General features: G+C 40.1%; 1 protein-coding gene across 1 annotated transcript in view; it reads left to right on the top strand.

Annotated features, from left to right (window-relative positions):
- The window catches only part of CNTNAP5 (contactin associated protein family member 5), a 414,256-nt gene that overhangs the window by 331,431 nt on the left and 59,352 nt on the right, over positions 1 to 23,473 (top strand). The window contains exon 14 of the mRNA XM_077829822.1: positions 13,885 to 14,041. Within this exon, the coding sequence (XP_077685948.1) occupies positions 13,885 to 14,041 (157 nt within the window). The remainder of the gene's footprint in view (positions 1 to 13,884; positions 14,042 to 23,473) is intronic.

Here is a 23,473-nt window from a genome sequence, read left to right as displayed (position 1 = left end):
CTAGTTACTAGCTAGCAGCTGGTGGCCCCAGGGGAAAGTAAAGGCAGCTTAAAGACAGCTTTGCACGCAGCCCTGTCTCTGCACAGAGCACAGTGTGGCATCAGTGGTGAGCCAAACCCCATATTACATTGAGGAAATTTCAGACAGCATCGTCATTGTCATCTTCAGTTATATTCCTGGTTTTTCTGAATCTAATACATTTGGAGAGCTCCCGTCAGTGTCCCAGAAATGTATCTACTGTAGCTTTCCAATATGGGCACCTTATTGGCTAGTTTGTGAGCAGCCCCATACAGGAACCCAACAAGCAAGAGGGGGCACCAAAACCTTCTCTCTGTGTCTTTCCAACCCTATCCGCTTTTTGCTGTTGTGTAGGAGTTAGTCATAATTACCAGGCTTTAGTTCCTGGTTCACCTAGATTACTACAAGAGAGCAAGGACTCCTGCACTTGCCTTTCCGGATGGCACAGGGAAGGTAGGAAAAGGACAGGGCCATGGAAGTGCTTGGTATGGGAGAGCACAAAACTCACCTACCCTTTCAGAGTTATAGCAGCAGTTACCCTAGCCTGTGCACCTCTCTCTCAGGCAATCCCAGATGCATTGTGCATGCTGGATCCATACAGCCTTTCAGAGCTTTTGCTGGGGCTATGTGCCATCCCGCACTACCCCGGGCGGTTGGTCAGCAGTCATAATCTTGCCTTATGGAATGATCCTAATTTGTTATTCGCTAATCAGCCTCCAGGATAGTTGTGGTCAAAATCAGACCAAGTGGGGAGAGTGAATTCCAGAGTTCAGGGCATTCTCTGCAAGGGCCCCTGAAATTTGGAATTCATTCTCCCACCCTTGTCACAAAATGATTCAAATCTGTTGACCTTCAGGGCATGCTGCAAAGCTCATTTATTTCCCCTAGCTTTTGGGTTGGGAGATGTGAGCTGAGCACTAAGATGGGTGCCTGGAGGATTGGGATATGTGCCTGGAGTGACCCTCCATCCCCTTCTTGGCTTCAGGGAGACCATTGATTTTTGTCTGCAATGCTAGCCTTGTGGTTCAAGCAAAAGCATTTACAGTCCGAGAGCGGCACTTTTAAATGTTTTGAATAAATCCAAATACATAACTAAAATGGATTTTAAGATCTGATTATATTTTGTGAAGTTTTTATGAAGAAAAATAACAGATTTCCCTCAAACTGAAAGCTGATCTTTTGCACCAATTACTATATCTGGTGACATTCCATTTCCACATCTTGTTTCCCAAAGGGTCCTGCCCCAGGTCTTGACATCATGCCAATAGTAAGTATGGGTCAGACCATCAAGTTTTTGCCAGAACTTGTTTATTTCACTGGGGGATTTCTGCTTAAAATATATTAGCCCACTCTGACCCTGGTGAGAGCCGTCATCTGCATCACTTTCACACCAGGTTCAAATGTATTTTATATATGCAGTTTGCCGTGTTGTTGTAGCTGTGTGAGTCACCCACCCTGTCTCATTTATATATGTAATTTATGTACTGCCATTAATGTGTGCATTTATTCTTCTTATACCAGTTCAGCAATACAGTACATTTATCCAGGATATCTTTGCCCCATTTGAAATGTAATCATTGCCATGAGAGTCGCTGGTTATAATCAATTTATAGAAATTAAACTGTGATTTTACTCTGAAAAGAGACTCTGTAGAAATGACATTGTCTCAATGATTTCCTGGGCAAATTTGCTCAGTAAATACATGTTGTTTTCCAACTGCTAGCCCAGCAAAATCAACCTGGGAACTGAAAGTCAAGGTATGTTCTTGCTGGCTCATAAACCAACATTAATAATAAAGAGTGTGCATGCCACATTCCACCCTCAGTTACCCCTGTGCAAAAGACATTGTCTTCAAGCATGCGCTAGAGTAGAGTTAATAGTTCTTCCTGCAATGCCCAAGCCAGAAGAAGCTCCAGCTCCCTCTTCCAGAGCTGTGTTGGCTCTGCAGGGGTAACAGGAAGAAGAAGAAGTAAAACCATACTTTTTCCATTAGCTATCAGAGGATAGGACTGCAAATACATACAAGGAGCAGATCTGTTGAGTAAAATAGTTCCATTTTTACCCAGTTGCTTGTCAGAGTAGGAGCAGAAAGAAGATCTAGTGTTAGATGATGTAGTCTCTACCAGAGCTAGTGTAGAATAGGTTCTCACTGTATATTATCCAGTGCCTTGCCCAGTCCAGTATTAATTGTTCCAAACAATGGAGCAGCTAGACCACCTCAAGCTGTGATCTCAGAAACCAAAGCAGATCAGTGGGAGACCATCAAAGAATGCCCCCAGGGGTGATCTCTGCTAGAGGAGAGCTAATCACTAGTATACATTTCTTTCATTTCAGAATTAAAATCTAGTAAGGCTGCCATTTGCTTTCAAAATCCTATTGTTAGAAGGTTTAAGCTGGATCTTTAGTTTTATAGAAGAACTCCAGGGAAAGCCCAGGTGCTGTAGGAAGTGTTGGTGTTCAAGGAAGTGTCACTCTTCCCTCCAAAACAATGCACTAGAATTTCAATAGGGTGCGCCGTTCTTCTAGAGTTGCTGGTTTTACTGTGAGATATAAACCCAAGATTCTAATCTCTTGTGGTCATCAAAGATCCCATGGCAAGAATAGGAATGTGATTGTTCATGTCCTACTCAAATTACACCTTCTGTAGCTGTCGTTTATATATTAGTTGAGCTGTACTGAACATATATTAGTCAGACCGTGTACAGAACAAAACAGGCAGCTAAAGGAGGGTAATGTAATTAATACAAATCACTCTGGTTTTATGCAAAAAGAAAAGGAGGACTTGTGGCACCTTAGAGACTAACAAATTTATTTGAGCATAAGCTTTCGTGAGCTTCATACGATGAAGTGAGCTGTAGCTCATGAAAGCTTATGCTCAAATAAATTTGTTGGTCTCTAAGGTGCCACAAGTCCTCCTTTTCTTTTTGCAAATACAGACTAACACGGCTGCTACTCTGAAACCTATGGTTTTATGGAAGATCCTGTCAAACTAACTTGTTATATTTTTTTGGATGAGATTACAAATTGGGTTGATAAAGGCAATAATGTTGACATAATACACTTAGCCTTCTTTAAGGCATTTGACTTGGTACCACACAACATTTTGATTAAAAAGACTAGAACAATATAAAATTAATATGGCACATATTGGATGGATAAAAAACTGGCTACCTGATAGGCCTCAAAATGTAACTGTAAACACGGAATCTTCATCTTGTAAGTCTGTTTCCAGGTCGGTCCTCCAGGGATCAGTTCTCAGCCTTACACTATTTAATATCTTTATCAATGACCTAGAAGAACACACAAAATCGTCACTGATAAACTTTGCAGATGCTGTAAATATTGGGGGAATGGTAAATACTGAAGAGGATAGGTCACTGATACAGAGTGACTTAGATCACTTGGTAAACTGAGTGTAAGCAAACAGTATGTGTTTTAATATAGCTAAATGTAAATGTATACATCCGGAAGAAAGAATGTTGGCCACACTTATAGAATGGAGGACTCTATCCCAGAAAGTACTGACTTTGAAAAGAGATTTGGGGGTTGTGATGAATAATCAGCTGAACAAGAGTCGCAGTGTGACACAATGGCCAAAAGAGCCAACAAGATCCTGGAACACATAAACAGGGGAATCTCTAGTAGGAGCAGAAAAGTTATTTTAGCCCTGTATTGGGCACTGGTATGACTCCTGCTGTAACACTGTGTCCTGTTCTGCTGCCCACAATTCAAGAAGGATGTTGATAAATTGGAGAGGGTTCAGAGAAGAGCCCCAAGCATGATAAAAGGATTAGAAACGATCTATTTAATTTAACAAAGAGAAGGTTTAGGGGTGACCTGATCATAGTCTATAAGTACCTACATGGGAAGCAAATAATTGATAATGGGTTCTTCATTCTAACAGAGAATGTTATAACATGATCCAGTGGCTGGAAGTTGAAGTTAGATAAATTCAGAGTGGAAATAAGGCATAATTTTTTATGAGAGAGTAATTAACCATTCGAACAATTTAAATCAAGATTGGATGTTTTTCCAAAAGATATGCTCTAAGAATTATTTTGAGGAAGTTCTATGGCCCACATATTACCGGAAGTAGATTTCATTGGTCCCTTCTAGCCTTGGGATCTATGGATCTTTGAAACCTTGCCTTCAAGGTTTCACACCTTCCAACATCTGCAAAACACAAGGCAGGGCTTCTATAGATAACAGCCTCCTTCACTCTGCAACCATGATTCATCCCCAAAACAGATCCATCCTATGCACTGGATGAGGAAGGGAACCTGTGGAAAAATCCAGTGTGATCTTGTGATTAAAGACCATATCATGACATATAAATACAACAGGCAGAGGGGCATTAGAAGTTTAAAAAATCCAGGATTAAGGCTACTGTGCAACTTTTGAGTGCATGACTTTGCAACTTTAGTGTTCTTTTAACATAGTTGTGTGTGTGAGTGTGTGTGTGTGAAAGAGAGAGAGAGAGATTTCTTGGTTTTAAAAAAAATCACACTGAAAACACAGAAATTCTATCATGTTATATCATATTGACACACACACAGTGAGTCATCAGCAGGGATGGAACCCATTGATCCACCACACAGACCTCTGTCATTTGAGCTACTTGAGTAACAGATGGCAACAGTAGGTTGTAAACCTCTTTGTGGGCCAGCACTGAGACTTACATTTTGCTAGTGGGTTTCATGGACAGAACAGGCATGGTGAGGCTTCCAGGTTCTGGAGGGATGTGTTCTCTCGAGGTCACTGACCCAGTCTTTGCCAACCAGTCCCTGCGTCCTCTCCCCCACATCTCTCAGTCCTAGTCTTCCTGTCTCCTTCCCCAAGCGGTTCCAACCTCTCCTCGTCTCCCACCTCGGCTCTCAGCCCAGACTCTTTGCCCAGACAGACACACTCTCTTTCCTTGGCTTCCAGCCTCCTTGCCCAACGGGTCACAGTCTCCCTCCAACTTGCCATCACAATTTTTGTCTCCTCTCCCCTCATTCAGTTCCAGTCTCACCAGGCCTCGTGGCCCAATCTCCTCTTTTCCCTCCCTTCCCCCCACCCCGTGGCCCCTCTGCATTCAAGTCAGATGGTGTTCTCATCCATGCTGCCTGGGCTCCAGTTGCAGAGGAGGGGTGCTGCATAGACAGCAGAGAAGAGACAGGCTTCCCTGCTCTGTCGTGTTGCCTGTCCCTACCCTAGTCCGGAAGGGCTGCAAGGGAATGGAGCACGCTCAGTGTACATGGAACCATCTACAATTTTAGCTACTAAGCTCCAAGTCTCTATTGGGCATATGAAAATATATTTAGGCAGATTTTCACAAGAAAAACAAAAGGTACTATCATTATAGAAGGGACCATCCCTTGACAAACTCCAAGTCTCTGCTCCAAAGCATGGGGTACTGCTTCTCAAAACATGGTGAGCAGAATTTTTTTAGCATTGCAAAATAACGTATTTATCCGTAGTGTTGGTCTTGAAAATAGCTGTACCGTTTTGGCTGAGAGTTTCCCAAAATACTCAGGCAGACACCTGACATGGAATATTTCAGTCCAAAAGTTAAAGTTTGGAAAAGTTATAAGCAACTGAAAACAGGTTCTTATAATGGGAAATATTGGGCAACCTTCATAATAGTCAGTGCTATCATCCTCATCTGCAATGTATGATGGATAATTTGTTGTATGAAGTCAATGGGACTTGCTGTGTCAATAGTTTATGAAGCAGGATTTAATGTTCTGTAAAAATGCAAGATATTATCGAGAATGGACCTAGATGCAGAATTCATATCCAAAGTTTTGGATTTGGTTTGGCCTGCTATAGAAATGTTGTTCAGACACAAAACTTAGTTCTGGATATAGATTTCACCTTCCCTATCATTCACGTTGGTTCAGATCTGGGATTTTGGTTGCAGTACATCTCTAGCATTATTGTGAAATTGTCCTTCATGATAGTACAATAGGTAACACATCACATCTCTTATTGCCGCCTGCTACTTATCAGTTGTACTTATTGGGCTGCCAGCAAACTTAAAAGAAGCAAAGGTCCTGTGGTTATTTACCATTGTTCTGGCCGCTCTCTTCTGGGGTAATGGCATGTTAACATCTACTACAGTAAGAACAGAGCATTTTATGATACTTGCTAATCTGGAGGGAGATGCAGTTTCTCTGCTGAAGAGATAAATACACAAACAAACATTAATGCTGTTTTTCTTTAGCAAACAAACAAAATTATTCCAACATGGGACTGTATGTGGCAGGGTTACCACAATAATTATAAAGAAGCTGTTAGCAAACTAATGCCTTCCATTTTTTTGAAACTACTCTCTTAGTAACAAAAGAATTATAAAATTAGGGTCAGATTCTGCCACCATTACACAGAATAGTATTTTTCTCCGGGAGCAATTCCATTTAAATTAATAGGAGCATTTGTGAGTAAAGATGCCAAAATCTGGTCTTTACTGAAATTGAATTTATTGGGCACCACAAACTATTCGCTAGCAGGATCTTTGTATGATATATTATGTTGCCTGATTTACTGAGCTGTTGAGCTCCTACAACTCCCAATGAGGTCATTACTCATCATCTCTAATAACTAGGGCAGTGATGTATGTGTGTTATTTTTGAGAGACAAATAGAGACAATGGAACATAATTATACAATTGCTGTGAAGGAGCACAATGAGAGATTTTGAAAGAAGAGAGTGACCAAAAGACAGTCACTACTAGTATGTTGGGGAAAAAATGAAAGAAACAAGCATTAAAGCATGTTTCATGTGAAACCAGCATAGTATAAAGGAAAACCAGCTGGATGGATTAGCTGCTTGTTTATTAGAATCAACACATTTTGTTAAAGGGAGCCATGTTCGCTTTTATTTTTATTTGTTTGTTTGTTTCATGTTAGTACCTTTTTACAAGAGAAAAATATCCCAGGCTTTACCAAATCAATCACTCAGTGAGGAAATAGGACCTGATAGATTCTCAGGTGTAGAGCTATATTGACTCTCACATCAGAGAAACGATGCCAGTTTACTCCAGCTGAGGAACTGAGTATGGTAGTAGGAAGCAAGAAGCGCAGACAGTTCAACTATTGCAGATTCTCAAATACAGGAAGGCACATAATGGCTAATATGGAAAAGACTAAAATCATATTCCTTTGTGTCATTAGTTGTTCCCCAAAATATCTGAGCTGTCATTTAAACCAACATAGAGTATGCTTAGTTAACACTGTAGTGCTGGTTGAATTTTTCATTGAAAAAAATGACCCTTTTTGAAAACACAACATTTTTCACAACAAACTCTAAATGTTACAGAAACTTTCTGTTTTCCATGACATTTTCCCAATTTTTGCTGTAATTTTTACTAAAATTGTTCTAATTTTTTTCATTTACCACAAATATTTATTTTTCTTACTGAAAGTGGGTTTTTTGATAAATGAGAAATTTCAACAACTATTTTGACTTAAAAAAAAAAGTTAGGTAGAGAACTAACATGGAAAATTTAGCAGAAAATTGGTCCACCCCAAACTTTGTGAAACTGAAAGAACTTTGAAATTTCCAAGCTATTTGCAAAGTTGTTTCATGCTTTTTGAGCTGCTCTGTAACACTGTTTTAACTAAGAACAGAATTTGGCCTCTGGACTCCAGGGCAATGCTTCCACATATGTTTAAAAATCATCATCAAGGCAAATCCTAAAGATATGTGGTCTCCTCACAGATCAAGCATCACCTGAGTTGATCTCTAGTCAGGTCCTTAAGACAGTCTGGTTGGACATTTAGTCTATGTCCATCACTGGCAATCTTGTTAGGTCACTGAAACTTTTGCAATCATGTGATTATCAGCCATATAGCAGCATTCCTTGGCAAACGCACTTTGTAATTTGTGTGTCTTCCGTCCTAATAATATGTAAATACCAGGAAAGCTGCCAAGAGCAAACCAGTGCTGATGGAGGCAGTTGCTAGGTTCAGCTACAAATACTATCCTCATTGCTGATCTTGTTCTTTCACTTAATATGGATCAGCTGATGAAAATGACAATCAAAAACATCAATCTACTGCTTTCAGCCTTCTTTGGCACCCAGGTTTCACTGGGCTACAACAGAATTGGGATTACCATGGTTGTATATTTTAAATAGCAACTGTCTAAGTGTCAATATCTGTCTGTCTCAGTGCTTCCTGTTCTGTTTTGGGGTTTCCAGTGAGCCATTTCTAGGTATGGATATTGTGTGTTTAAAATGGTTAGTACAAACATATGTTTTAGATGGTTCTCTCTGTATTCTAGCTCAGAATTGCCTTTGATTGCTTTTCCAATTCTGAGATCAGTTTTAAGTGGCTCTTTTCATATGTGGATCTTTCTATTAAAGTAAGAGAAAATAGCAGATTTAAGATATTCTGCTTGTTTGGGGTCATTGTGTTGTATGAAAAAATAAAACCATTATATTGAATTCAGTTAGTTGCCTCTTTACCATGGTTTGATTCTTTCTAAGAAAATGATGAACATGAAAATGCCTGAACAAAATTATTTCAGTGTAACATGGTTCCAATATTTCAACAGACAACTAACAATACATTAACTTTCTGTGTCTGTGGAAAAGATCTTTAATTGACTTATTCCTATTGATTCTGAAATCCTAGAAGCCTGCCTGTATTAGTGGTGTACGATCATTGAAGTCAGAAAATAGGTTTGAACAGCATAGGAGCTTAATGTGGGATTCAATTTATCTTATTACGTTTCCATCATTAGACTCTGCTTGTAATAGCAACAAAAGGCTCTCTGGGAAATGATGCAAACAGATCTTGACAAATACTCTAAATACAATATTGTTATAGGTATATGGCTCCAGTTTAACTCTAAAAATGCAATCCTAAATGCTAATGGTAAGGTTCTGCTCTCAGCTCCAGTGCTCCACAGAGTCACCGTGAATTTATTTCTGTGTAATAATTTCATCCTAAAGCCTTATGAAACAACACTGTTTGGAACGTAGCCTTCTGAATGACTACATGCAATAAGTGTATTTACAAGAGAAATGTTTGTGTTATTTAATATCACAAAAAGGCCTAAAAACTCAATGGGCCAGGAAAAAAAATCAACTAGTACAACTCTCAAAAGGAAATTGAGTGAGCAAACATCAGTTTGTGTGCCTATTTGCACATTTGGTTTCTGTGCACTCACAAATTGGACAGGTGAATGTTTGGAATGCTGTCACTGAAAATGCCTGAACATTCACCCCAAACCCATAAAAAATGGTTTTAAAAATATCTCACATGCATATCTGGCTACATACTGGTCCTTAGGCAAAGTATTGAGGAAACTGAGGAGAACGGGGAACTCTATGGGTTTTAAGAGTACGAAAAACTTTCCCATAAACTATCTGTAGGGCATAGGACACCTGTATGACCATTATTACCTTCCATAAGTGCCCCCTAAATCCGGATTTTGGGTAATAGTTAATTGATCTTCTTTCTATGCCTCCAACCTCCTGCCATTTATGTTTAGAGGGAACTACAATGAAGCACTTCTCCATTGCTGGAGTGCCCCTAATGGCCTTTTGGGGTATGTCTACACTGCAGTTAAAAATCCGCAGCTGGCCATTGGCAGCTGACTGAGGCTCGCAAGGCTCAGGGGGAGGGTCCCAGCCTGAGCACGAACATCTACACCAAAGTTAAACAGCTCCTTAATTCAAGTCAGTTGGCATGGGCCAGCCATGAATGTCTAATTGCAGTGTAAACATACCTTTGGTGGCCTGCACCCTCCAGACTGCTAGACAATGGGATCTTTTCTATAGAGGCTTGTGATAAAATAGACTTGATATGGAGAACGCAGTAGACAACACTTGAGTGATCTTCTTAAGCAGCATAGGCCAGGTGCTACAAGGTGCTGTGCATCTGCTGCAGAGTGGGTGTGCAGTGTGAGTGAATCATGTTCAGTGCCTGGCAGGAAGAAGCAGGACTGATCCCCACATCACTGAATTCCACTATTGTGCAAATTTTCATCTGTTACATTTTTGCATAGGTTGGGTGTGTCTGAACCCATAACAAGCAAGCATTTGGTTTATTATAAAACAGCCTCTAAAATCAATTCCTTTATTCAGTGCCACCTGTTGATTTAAATTCATTTTTGGCATTCAAGTAGAGAATGCTTTGCACCTTTGTAAGAATGTTTGCTGGTGTGGGTAAAAATAGGAGTGTAAATTAGTTTGTTGAGGCTCCTGCATAGTAAAAACACACACTGCCACTGCTTCGCTGGAAATGTAATACCTTTGTCTTCTAGAGGATTTGTTTAACCACACAAAAAGGGGGCTTATGCAGCTTGTGAAGAAACGTATTGTAGGAAATTAAATCGCCAGCTCTTCTATCCGTGTTTTGGGATGTTGTATTTAACATTTATTGCCTCTCTCCAGTTGCTCTGTTTCCCCTTCAGAGCACTAGCATTCACTATAACAAAAACCCTAATGGTCCATTATGAGTTAACTTTTCGTCTGTTATGACTAGAGGAAAAATGTACTGAATGGAATGCATCTATTTGTACAATAGGCTTTTGTCTTCTATTCTGGACAACATAAATAACTGAAGTATTGAATGACAATACTTTCCAATGAGTGGTCGTTTATTCAGGGAAATTTAAAATGGCTTTCCAACTCAGTAAGGTCCTCAATGGCCTGTGGGACCAAAATCATCCCTGGGATAACACCATTGACCTCAGAGGTTTTACAGCAACGAGGAATTTAGTTCATTTGGGGGAAGGTTTTGTTGTTATACAATGAATAGTGAAGAAGTGAAGACTATGTAACTAATGACAATCTATTGCTATTGACATTCAAGAATGAAGCTTGACATCTCCTGGCCAAATTCTGATCTCAGTTGCACTATTTACTCCAGATCTACACCACCGTGACTACATAAGCTCTGAATGAGGGTACTGTGGAATGGCATGAAACTGATGTAACTAAGATCAGAGAAAAGAACAGGAGGACTTGAGGCACCTTAGAGACGAACAAATCTATTTGAGCATAAGCTTTCGTGAGCTGAAGTGAGCTGTAGCTCACGAAAGCTTATGCTCAAATAAATTTGTTCGTCTCTAAGGTGCCACAAGTACTCCTTTTCTTTTTGCAGATAGACACTAACACGGCTGCTACTCTGAAACCTAAGATCAGAGAGACATCTCATTATTATTACTAATTATTTGTATTCCTGGAGTGTCTAGGACCCTGATTCAGTAAATCACTTACATGGAATTTAAGCACATGTTTAAGTACTTTGCTGAGATGATTACTCACATGTTTAAGATTAAGCACATGCTAAAGTGTTCTGCTGAATCAGGGCCTAGAATTGAACGGGTCTCATTTTCCCTGGCATTGCAATTGATTTCCGTGGGACTACTCAGGAAGTAAGTTGCTACTGATCTTGAGAAAGGGTGGCAGAATTGGGCATTATAAAGAGAAACCTAGAAAAGATATATATATATATATATATAGTCCATTCCCCTGCTAATGCAAGACTATTCCACACAATAGGCGCTTTATTTGGTCTAGTTTTAAATTACTCAAGCGATGGTGTTGCTTCCACTTTGAGCATCTATATCATAATTTTGTTGGTTGTTTGGTTTAGTTCAATAAAATACATGTAGTAGAACATGAAGAAAACATAATAAAAATGTTCATTCTTACTACCCAGGGATGGCTCTTCATCAGTATGTTATGCTTCAGTTTAATGACCCTGGCAAGCAAGCACTAAAACCCAGATTGATTTTGATTAATGCACACTATTATTTGCTGTTAGCTCAGAGGTTTTAGTTTATTTAAATAGATTTTTTTTCCAGAATGAGCAATTTTTTTTTAATTAGATGAACTATTTCTATATAATGTCTGTTTCAGTTGCCAGTCAAATTATCCTCTTACTCGGCAAGCATTCTCATTCCAAGGTTTATCAAGTAATTGCCCAGTACAGTGATGGTGGACCTCTTTCACCTATCATAATGATTCACTTTTGTAACATAGTTTAGTTATTATCTAGATTCTTGCTGAAAAGCAACAACAACAAAAATCCAAGATCAAAAATGAAGCATGTTGATGATAATATATGGTAAGACCTAAATTGTGTAAACACATTTTAGTAGGCTGCATCCATAAACCATCTTGCACTTTCTTTTCTATAATGAGCACCAGTGGGCATTGGTCAAAGTCCACGGGTCCTAATTGCTGGTGTCATGAGAACAGTGTTGTTTTGTTAGTTTTATATTTTTTTCCAAGTATTTACATTACACTATTCTAAGGTTAAAGAGAAAAGATGTATGAGCTCAGCTGTGCTGAGTTCATCTTAAACTCAACTTAACTAGGCCCTAACGCTCATTATTAACCTTGATCATGTTTCACATTCTAGAGTTTCTTGCCTTGCATAATTAGGAATAGTCCTTGCTAATATTTTCAGTGAAAGAGCTGTATAGGCCAATATTGTTCCATATTATTACTGCAGTTTTGTTTATTTTTTCCAAGCTTCTAAGATCAAAACACCTGGAGCAAAATTTAGCAAAATTGATGTATCTACCTTTTTCGTAATGGATTAAATGCCTTGATTTAGGGATTACAAAATTGATAACAAGTTGACCGTCCAGGAAGACAAAATTTAATTTTAGGAAATTATTAATCCATTGATTTCAGGATGTCTGCAATGTGGTTACTGCCTCTGTTGATTAATGCCTAATATTTGATGTACTGTATAACATATTATGCATTTAAAATGTAAATAATCTTGGTTATATTTAGAGCACACAGAGTTTAGAGCTCCCATGGGTAAAAGATAATCACATAGGGTGAAATTCACTTCACCATAGAAGATCTTTTGCAGTGTTCCAGGGGGCTTTGTATGGTGAATTTTCCCCCCAGAGCATATATAATAAAAAGCCTGGCCCTGCTCCCATTTTACAGTCCATGGGAATTTTGAGTCCATTTCTTGGAGACTTGCAAACCAGGAGGCCCCTTGAGTAACAATAATGATATTTGTGATTCATAGAGAAAAATGGCGGCCTAAAAAGAGGATTTGCCATATCCTGACTAAGATAATTGGTATTGGTGATAGTGAATACCTAGTGCTTCAATACAGTTGTAGAATGCTGTACAGGGTGGGGAAATTATTTCCTGTCTCCTCCAGTGAATAGATCAAACTCTGATGCCATGAACTATATTACCCTATCCCAGTGGTGGATCCAAAAGCAAGAGAAGCACTTGTAGGAGTTATTTGCAACTGGAACATCCCCAGCTTCTGAGATATAATTGGAAGGAGAACATAAGCTAACTAGATAAGTAGTCCCTCCATCTTTCTCTCCAAGCTATAAGCATGATCTTAAAATGTCCATTTCCTCTCTCTCTCTCTCTCTCTGCTCAGTACCCACTAGAACAGACTGAAAAGGAACACAGGAAACTAAAAGGCACAGGTGTAGCCCATATGATTATTGCTATCTTACCAAGTGCTCTACAGGATGAAATAGAGCCACACCTACTTGTCTAGCAGTTGCCTCTTGTGAACTTTGCAGTTTGCATCTGAGGGTATGTCCACACAATAAAAGCTTTGCATAGTTTAGCCTACCTGAGCTAGTTTGAACCAGCTAGTGTGGGTAACGATAGCAGAGAAGACAGCATAGCTCAGGCTTCAGTGTGGATAGTACAAGCTTGGCATGAACCCTGGGTACATCCTTGGGTTGCTAGTTTGTGCTTTGCTGTCTTCACTGCTGCTGTTTCCTACACTAGCCAGACTATCAGCTAGTCTATGCACAGTTTTTCTGTGTAGACACACCCTTAGTGTACTCTGTATGGTGCTCAGCTTCACTCAACTTCCAGTGCAATGTGCTCATCACAGGTCTGTCATCTTTTCCCCTCCTCTCATCCAGATGGAATGCCATATGTTTGGTGGGTTGGCCGTGCCAATGAAAAGCATCCTTACTGGGGAGGATCTCTTCCTGGAGTTCAGCAATGTGCCTGTGGACTGGAAGAAAGTTGTCTGGATATGAGATATTTCTGCAACTGTGATGCTGATAAAGAAGAATGGTAATTATGCTAAGAAATTTTATATATCGTATGTGTGGAGAGATGGGGGTGGGGTAGTAAAGGATGATGGGGAGCTGAATCCTGTGCTAATTTATACCAGGTATAAACTGATTTGTTTCAGGGCAATTAAATGGGGAGTGAATTTAGCATAGAATTTGCTCTTATTTAAAGCACAGCTTTTCAGTCAAACAAAGACCAGGCTTCTATCGGACACAGTCTTCCAGTGTGAATAGCATGTTAGAAAACATTCTGCCTTAGGTTACACTTGGGCAGCTCTGTTGCAGTCTGTGGGTTAAATCATGACATTTTTACTTGGTCAAAATTTCCATTGACTTCGGTTAGAGGATTGCCTGATAAAGACTTCAGGAATTTAGACTCCTCAGTGTCACTGAGGGAAGAGTTTGGGCCTCAGACAATAATTTTTAGGTGAAGGTAGGAGCAGAGGAAGTATAGTCTACCAGAAGGGTTTGTAAGCAAATAATTTAAATTTCTATATGTGCCTGGATCTTCTATGTCTGCCTGATCCAACGCCGAATGAATATGGTGGAAAGACCCCCTTTGATTTCAGTGCACTTTGGATTAGGTCTTATAGGAGGGTTTATACCTATAAAGTAGATATTCAAAACCCTATGTAAACTGAATCTCTGTCCACTGAATGTTCCCTGATGCTGGAAAAAATTGTGAATGTAAACTCTTCCTTTTACCCTCTGTTCACTTTAAAGACTCTTAGCTGCTGACAGAGAGCCAGTCTGAGTATTTTCAAATTAATTTCATATTCTATAGAGGATTAGAAATGACAGACATGGTTGTTGAAAGCACAAGGACTTTCATCTGAAACACAATAAAAAATGTACATGAAACCAGAAAACAGGGATAATCCACAGATGTGAGTTGTTCTGCTTTATTTTAAAAAAAATATTTATAAGACTTAATAGATCATCAACAAAAATTGGAGAGAAAATACATACCATATATCATAATATGTCATCATATTTAAAATAGTATCTACATTTCCTCTAGGAAACCCTAATTTGGGAGAAATTAAAGGACACAATAAAACAGTGCATGGAGCTAGCAATATAAAGATACACACCCAACTATTCAAACGTCACCAGTTATTTCGAGGACCTCGCTTTTGGGTGCCCAACTTGTAGCACTTAAAAAGGGCCTGATTTTCAGAAAGAGTGGAGCCCCCACGTTTTGAAAATCTGGCCCTTAGATGTCTCAGATTGAGCACCACAAAGTCCTTAGTCAGTTTTGAAAATCTTGGTCTTAGTAAGTTTTCAATTAGAGATCATTTGTAAAATAAAATGAATATCCTGTCTTCTCATTCCAAATATTAGTGTCACAAAAATGTATGCTATAACATAAGGCTATAATTATTAATATAACAGAGTTAATAACAAGACTAAGCTGAGCTAAGGAGGGATGACTTGGTTTAAAAAGTCACTTGCTAGGTGAACTCAACAGCCGTGAACAGAGGAGTATCAGAGAGATTAGCTGCAGACTTTTTGGAGGTAGTGAGACTTAGTGAGTGGTGCATCTGGTCCATCTGTGGGTTGTTTGGTTGAGTGGTTTTTTTCTGTTAGTTCTCTGTATACAGATTAAATAGCTGGGCTGTGGGGCCCAGTAAGCAGGGTTCTTTGCTAAAGGTTACCTGGCTCCAGTCCTTGGGGCTTTGATTAGCCCAGATGTTTGAAGTCTCTGAGTGGCCAATCACTCCCGAGTGGTGAGGGGCAGAAGGGAGCTGAGCTGAACAGCGAAGACCTGGTAGAAAAAGTAATTTGCTAGGGGAACTCAAGAGCTGCAAACAGGGGAGTTGAGAGAGGGAGCGTGAGAGGCTTTCCTTACAGGTACAGCACTATATGTGATATCAAGATGCCCAGGGATGGAACAGTGTTCCTTGACCTGCAGCAGATGTGCCATGTTCTCTTGGCCTGATGATGGATGGGATTTCATATGCATGACGTACAAGTTGGTGGCTGTGCCGAAGGAAAAAATTCTTGGATTGGAGGGCCAAATTTGAGACGCTACTGAAAATTGGAGAAGCTGAGGAGTTCCTAGAGAGCCAGACTCAGAAAACACCAGTATCCCAGGGTCAAAGAAGAATGGAGCTGGCCACCAAGAAATGAGAGAGAGAGAGAGGAGTCCTGGCAGTTCATAACCATTAGAGGCTATGGTGATATTCTACGTGGCTGAAGACAGATAAGCTGTAGCAGACTCTGGCCACCAGAAAGAAGAGGACAGGGAGGAATTCCATAATTAGTAGCTTCAAATTGGTACCAGTTCCTCAACACTATTTGACATTTTTATAAATGATCTGGAAGAAACCATAAAATCACCACTGACCCAATGATAAAGTTTTCAGCTGAAACGAAAATTAGAGGAGTGGCAAATAAGGAGGAGGACAGGTCACCAATTCAGAGTGATGTGGATCACTTGGTAAACTGGGCACAAGCAAAAAATATGTGTTTTGATATGGCTAAATGTATACATCAAGGAAAAAGAATGTAGGCCATACTTAGAGAAGGGGAGAAATCTATCCTGGGAAGCAGTGATCTGAAAAAGATTTGAGGGCATGGAGAATTAGCTAAACATGAGCTCCCAGTGTGATGCTGTGGCCAAAAGAGCTAATGTGAACCTGGTATGCAAAAACAGGGGACTCTTGAGTAGGAGTGGAGAGATTATTTTACTTCTGCATTTGTCACTGGTGTGACCTTTGCTGGAATCCTGTGTCCAGTTCTGGTGCCCACAGTCCAAGAAGAATGTTATTAAATGGGAGAGGGTTCAGAGAAGAACTCTGAGTATTAAAGGATTAGAAACCTGCCTTATAGTGATAGACTCAAAAAGCTAAAGTCTATTTAGCTTAACAAAGAGAAAGTTAAGGAGTGATTTGATTACAGTCTATAAATATTTACACAGGGAACAAATATTTTATAACCGGCTCCTCAGTCTATCAGGGAAATGTATGATCCAATGGCTGGAAGCTGGAGCTAGACTTGAAATGAGGTGTAAATTTTTGGCAGTGTGGTAATTAATCATTGGAACATTTTACCAAGGGTCGTGGTGGATACTCCATCACTGACAATTTTTAAATCATGATGTGTCTTCTAAAAGATCTGCTCTGAGAATTATTTAGGGGAAGTTATGTGGTTTGTGTGCTACATAGGAGGTCAAATTTAGCTTATCACAGTGGTCCTTTCTGGCCTTGGAATCGATGAATATTTCATACAACCATAACCCAATACATTGAAAAGATTCCCACAGGAAACTCTAGAAAAGATACAGAAGGAGGAAAGGAAGTTTATGAAGTATTGGGAAGTATTGAGTTGAATAAGCTTCTTCTGTGTTCCTTTTCCCTATTTCTTAATTCTCAGGAACAGAGAAAAACATTGTCTATTCATAACTAGGTGAAAGATAGTGCAGAATAAAAGTATTACATTACATCAAGATGGGGAGAGGGTGAGTGAAAATTTGGAGATAAATTTCCAAGTTTGAGAATCCTCCAAAAAATCTAGATCTGTTTATTCTGAAACAGTAGTGTCTGAAGTTTGATGAGAACTCAGTCTTTCCAGTCAAATTGACAGAAAATGTCGTGGCTCAGCAGGGAATTCCCATGTTTACAGTCTGTCGGTCAAGGCTGTTCATGGGATCAATACATGGTAGGGACATTTTGAAAGCTGTAGCTCTATATTCCATCCATCATATTTTCCGAGAAGGACCAAAGAGTTTCCTGGGGAAATGAGGCAGTCCCCTTCTGTAACCGTACTACTTTCTAACGGTCTCACAGTTATTTGCCATGGTATTTAATTCTGCATTGCTCAGTGTTGGTAGGAATTGAAACAAAAACTGGGGGCTTGACTGTGATCTCAGATCAGTTTTTCACCCTTGCAACCTGATTGGCTTCGTGGCGTTATTCCTGATTTACAGTGGTGAAAATGCTATTGAATCGAGTCGCATATGAAATAATGAAATAGACATTATGTTTTCTGGGACAGCTGGTACCAACTGTCCTATTATCAGTCACTCAATGTGCTCTAAAAGCCAGTCATGCCTTTAACCCTCTCAGGCATTTCAGAGACATTTTTGTCTGTATAAATGTTGATTTATGTGCATGTCTGGAATAAGTTACATGCTCATTGTGACCTCCTTACCATGTCCCATAATGAAAGAACTGCCGGATTCATCTTTTTTTTTTCTGTTCATAATTTTTATTTTCTAAAGAGAAAAATCATGTACGTCGAGTTCGTGCTTGTGATTGCCACCCATTATCAAGGGAGCGATGTGCGTCAAGAACACTTTGGTAAAACTATACCGAGGGGAATAAAAAGAATCCTCTTCCCCGAGGAGCCTGTCCCTTAAATCCCCCAAGCAGTGCATAGGTAGGCCATCCATTACTCAGATTGTGAGCAGCAGGTATTTCATCAAAAGATCGTTTTGGTGAAGTTTTGAGATTGCACGCTATGTAGGGCTTCCCATGCCAACATGCTATCAGGTCATGCCAACGCACAGTGAGAAAACATTGTGAATTTAGAATCTATTTGCATCACATTACATAGAGTGGGGGTTTCTTCTCCCTAGTTTCTTTGCTGCAAACAGGGTAAACTTAGAGGGTTTATTCAGTTAAACTGTGTTTTGCCCACTAGAAAATTGGAACACAGCTCCTATTTTGTGCAATTCTAAATTGCACATTGCCTGCTTATGGACTAACAGGGGACTCAATGCCCCTGAACTTTGCAAAGAGTTTCCAAACATAGGAAATTTCATGCTTATTGAAGATTGCCTTTTTAGTTCTCTGCTAGAAAACTGACCTCCGGTACATAATGAGCATTTGAATCGGAAATCTGCTGGGATTGGAACTGTGAAGTTAGCCTACTGTATATTATGCTAGAAGGGGAAGACCGTGCTAGATGCATTTAATTTGCCTTAGCATGAAATAAAATGGGTTCTGTAGAAAGGAAAAATCAGACAACCGTTCTTGTTCCTTTTAGTTAAATCAAACTCCTTACTGCAGCTCAGGAGCAGAGACCAGTCAGTGCTACTGTAGTTTCCTTTTGGGAAGCAGGCAGAGGGTTTTTTTTCCCCTTCTAACCTCTCGTCTTCACTGCAGATTAAAGTAATGGTTCGTCAGAGCAGACCGAAAGAAACAGAAAGTGAGAGAAAAGTCATAAAGGGAGGAGTGAACCTAGTGATTTGTAGAAAAAGAATATGCACTTGCAGGCATGTTGATTTTAAGTTATATCCAACCAGACATCTAAGCCAACTGCTAATTCTGGTCTTATTAGGCCATGTCTACAGTACACAATTAAGTCAACTTAATTTATGTTGGCATATAGGCGCTGCAGTAGTGACATCATTTGTGCACGTCTACGCTTTGCTTGTGTCGGTAGTGCGTGTCCTCACCAGGAATGCTTTTATTGATTGTACTATCCGTTTCTGGCATTGTGGGATGGCTCCTGAAAGCCAGTAATAGTCAACATAAGCAACACAGTATCTACACTGACACTGTGTTGACGTAACTCTGTTGACCTTGACTCTACGCCACTCGTAGAGGTTGAGTTAATATGTTGGCGTAGCCGGGCAGTTATGTTGGCAGGAGCAAAATTTAAGTAGACACTTCCATAGTTAGCATCAAACTAACTCCGTGGTGTAGACAAGACCTTACTTGAAGAATGATATGCAGTCCCTTCTATAGTAGCCAGGTGGATTGGAGGATGTTTCTGAGTTTGCCATATCAGAAGGACTCTAGTATTTCAACTTCAGCAAGTCACTCCTACCCCATGGAACCTGTACCATGATAACAGGAGTCAGAGAGAGCTAACTTGGCAACACATTTACTGAATAAAGAACTAACTTCATGATACTAGTGGAAGAATAGGAGAAGCGGATCTCAGGGGAAGTGGCAGATGCGTAAGCCAGTTTGACCCAGCGATACTCTTCTAACTATGTCCCCAGCTGGTCACCTCCGACACAGAGAATGCATCTGTAAAAAATGTTGTTTTTAAAAAAAGACTTGATCACAGTGTACAGGTATCTCCCTAAGAGACAGATTCTTGGTAGTCAGTGACTTTTCAATCTAGGAGAAAAAATTGTAAGGCAATTCGATAGTTGGAAGCTGAAGTTAGACATATTCAGGGTAGAAAGGAACAATTTTTAATCAGGGAGGATAATTAACCACTGGAACAATTTACCTAAAGGTGTGGTGGATTCTCCATCACTGGAAGTCTTTAAATCAAGGCTACATCTCTTTCTACAAGGTATACTCTAGATGAAACAGACATTAGGTGCTTGATACAGGAATTACTGGTGAAGTTCTGTGGCCTGTGAAGTACATCAGACTAGATGATCACAATGGTCCCTTTTAGCCTTAAAATCTGTGATCTATGAAAAAGCCAAATGAACAATGGGAAAGGAAATGATAATATAAATCTGGAAATGTACCAGGTAACATAGCTAATATCTGCTGCTTATTGCCTGAGAAGGTTTGGTTGTTAAAATCTGTAAGTTGATGCAAAAAGGGAGAGCATTTTTGAGGCTCAGAGTTGTGTAAAATGCAAGACCATTTCTTTGCTTTCTATTGATACAGTGTATTTATGTTGTCTTCATCCTTGTAGATCTCCAGTGGTTCCCCTTTTGCTTCAGGACCAGTCAAATATCACCTGCCATGCTTTTAAGATCCTTCATGGACTTTTACACTGTCCCTCACGCACCTTAGGGACAGTTCTTACATCTGCCTCAGTGGCAAGGGAATTCTGACCTCTCGTCTCACCTTTCTCGCCTGTTCACACCTTCTTCCACTCAAAACCCCCTGGGCTCTGTATATGACTGAAAGATTTTTCCATAGGATCACCATAGCACCTGTCAACTTCTTGGCGGTCACCAGGTTGTATTGCAGATGCTCTTGCTAGTTCTGGTTATTGAAACATATTCTAGTTAGCCCTGCAGAGACATGCTTATTGTCAGTTTAGGTGCAGCTCTCATGGGAAACTCTGCACAACGCTACTCATGTCCATTTACTTCGTTAGTCTTTCTCTCTGACTAAGATCCATTCTTAAGATGTAGCTGTACCCTCCACGTTAAAGCCACTCATGTAAGCAATACATTAGAGCATATATTACTGAATTTATCCTCCCAACAGCCCTGTGTGTTAGAGAAGCATTATTGCCTGCATTTGACAGAGGGAGAAACTGAGCCAGTGATACACAGGAAGTCTGTGGTGGAGCTGGTAACAGAACCCAGTTCTCCTGTGTCTTTGGCCAGCGTCTTAACTATAAAGCTATCCTTGCTCTCTTGCTTGCTTTTCTTTTCTTTCCACGGTCTTGTCACTGTGGCTGTAAGAACCTTCTCCTCTTTAGCTCCTGCCATCTTGACTTATGAGCAGAGGCTGAGGGAACTGGGATTGTTTAGTCTGCGGAAGAGAAGAATGAGGAGGGATTTGATGCAGCTTTCAACTACCTGAAAGGGGGTTCCAAAGAGGATGGATCTCGACTGTTCTCAGTGGTAGCTGATGACAGAACAAGGAGTAATGGTCTCAAGTTGCAGTGAGGGAGGTTTAGGTTGGATATTAGGAAAAACTTTTTCACGAGGAGGGTGGTGAAACACTGGAATGCGTTACCTAGGGAGGTGCTGGAATCTCCTTCCTTAGATATTTTTAAGGTCAGGCTTGACAAAGCCCTGGCTGGGATGATTTAGTTGGAGATTTGTCCTGCTTTGAGCAAGGGGTTGGACGAGATGACCTCCTGAGGTCCCTTCCAACCTTGATATTCTCTGATTCTATGAACTGCCTTCCTTGGAGACTCTGAGCACATTCAATTCCCATTGACAATGACGGGGCCTTGAGGGTGTCCAGAATCCCATACCTTACAGATTGTGACCCTGTCTGTTTTCTTCCAGCTGCGAATATGTCTTTTCTACCTTATCTTCCCCTGTTAACTCTCTCCCCCTCTGCTGTTTATTATTTACTGTAACTCACTATTATTGTACTCAGTAAATCATTTTTGCATGCAGTTGGCAGATATATGCTAATTAAATTGTATTCTGTTGGATTATTAATGATCTGCCCTGCACACAGACTCAAAATTTTCTCAAATGGAAACCTATTATAATGGTCCGTTTCCCATGCTGTTCATTGACATCTGCTGAAGGCAGTATTTTTTCAAACTGTACTGTATTTATGAAAAATTGCACTGAGTATTCGAGCTACTCAGACCCCACCAGAGTTTTTTATTAATATACAAGTAGAAAACATTGCAGTAGGGGGACCATATGAGAAGAAATTATATTTAATGACACTACTGTTCTACCATCTGTCAGAACAAAATGTGAATACTGCTACCTAGAGATTACCAGTTTATGATGGTTCAGGCTACTGGGATGCCAGAGAGTGAGATTTCTGTGAGTATCCTTTTATTAGTATACAGAAAGATGAAAAATGGTCCCATAATGTTCCCATCAAGCTAGTTATTTATCATTTACAGGTCAGGCTACCTGTGCTCCATTTTAAACAGGCCAACAGCTACATTATCCCTCAAACACTGTTACTCCAGCAATTGTCCAAAGAACTAAATTTTCATAATGTGGTCTAGAAGAGCATTTGTTTTCAATTACTAAAGATAACTTTGGAGCATGATGTACTCTCTGTTTGTTAATGGAGTTGCATGGTGAGATACACAGTGTACTGGGGTCATACGTGCATGCTGAGATGACGTACACATCCGTTTAATAATGCAGTTGTACATTCTGTGCTGATAGCACTTTCCATGCAAGGAGCTCAAAGTTCTTTACGAGCATTAACTGATGAAGCTCCAGGAGGTATCATGAATTAATCTTGGAGCTGATGCAGATGTGTATTCCATTCAGGTGCGTGTATGGTACCCATCAGCAGCACTACCCATCTTGGTGGTGCACACTGGGTCCTGCATCTCCTCATGGGCCCCTCCCAAGGCTGTGTAAGAAAAGTGCCACTCTGTTCCCTGGCCCCCAGTTCCTTCTTTGCACTCACGGACAGCTTTGGAACTCCCCGTGTGGTTCTGCTCACATTTTTTTCTGATGTATTTAGCTCTTTGTTTCATTAATCCCCTAAATAGTTAATAGTTTATGTACCCTTTACTTAAGTTTTCTTCACTGTTTTCAGTTTTTATTTCTGGTTTACTAGTTAATTGTGGTGCTGAGCCACCAAGGTCATGCAGCACTTTCTAGGCTTCAAGCACTGCCCTTTTTGAGCGGCATTGCTTTCTAAAACTGACAGGCCCTTGGACTCCTCTCCAAGAAGAAGGAGATTCGCTCTTCCTCTCCTGCAGTTCATTGCAAAAAGACACAGAAGACTGCTAGGAGCCACTTGAGCTCTAAGAGAAGCGTGTCTTCCATTTCAAAGAGAGGCCTGGTGCAATGCCAAGATTCACCAGGTGCTCAGACCTTATAATTTACGAATCT

The sequence above is a fragment of the Eretmochelys imbricata genome, chromosome 11, assembly GCF_965152235.1.
Source record: "Eretmochelys imbricata isolate rEreImb1 chromosome 11, rEreImb1.hap1, whole genome shotgun sequence".
Taxonomy (NCBI): domain Eukaryota; kingdom Metazoa; phylum Chordata; order Testudines; family Cheloniidae; genus Eretmochelys; species Eretmochelys imbricata.
The sequence above is the reverse complement of the archived record's forward strand: the minus strand, read 5'-3'. Positions and strand labels throughout refer to the sequence as shown.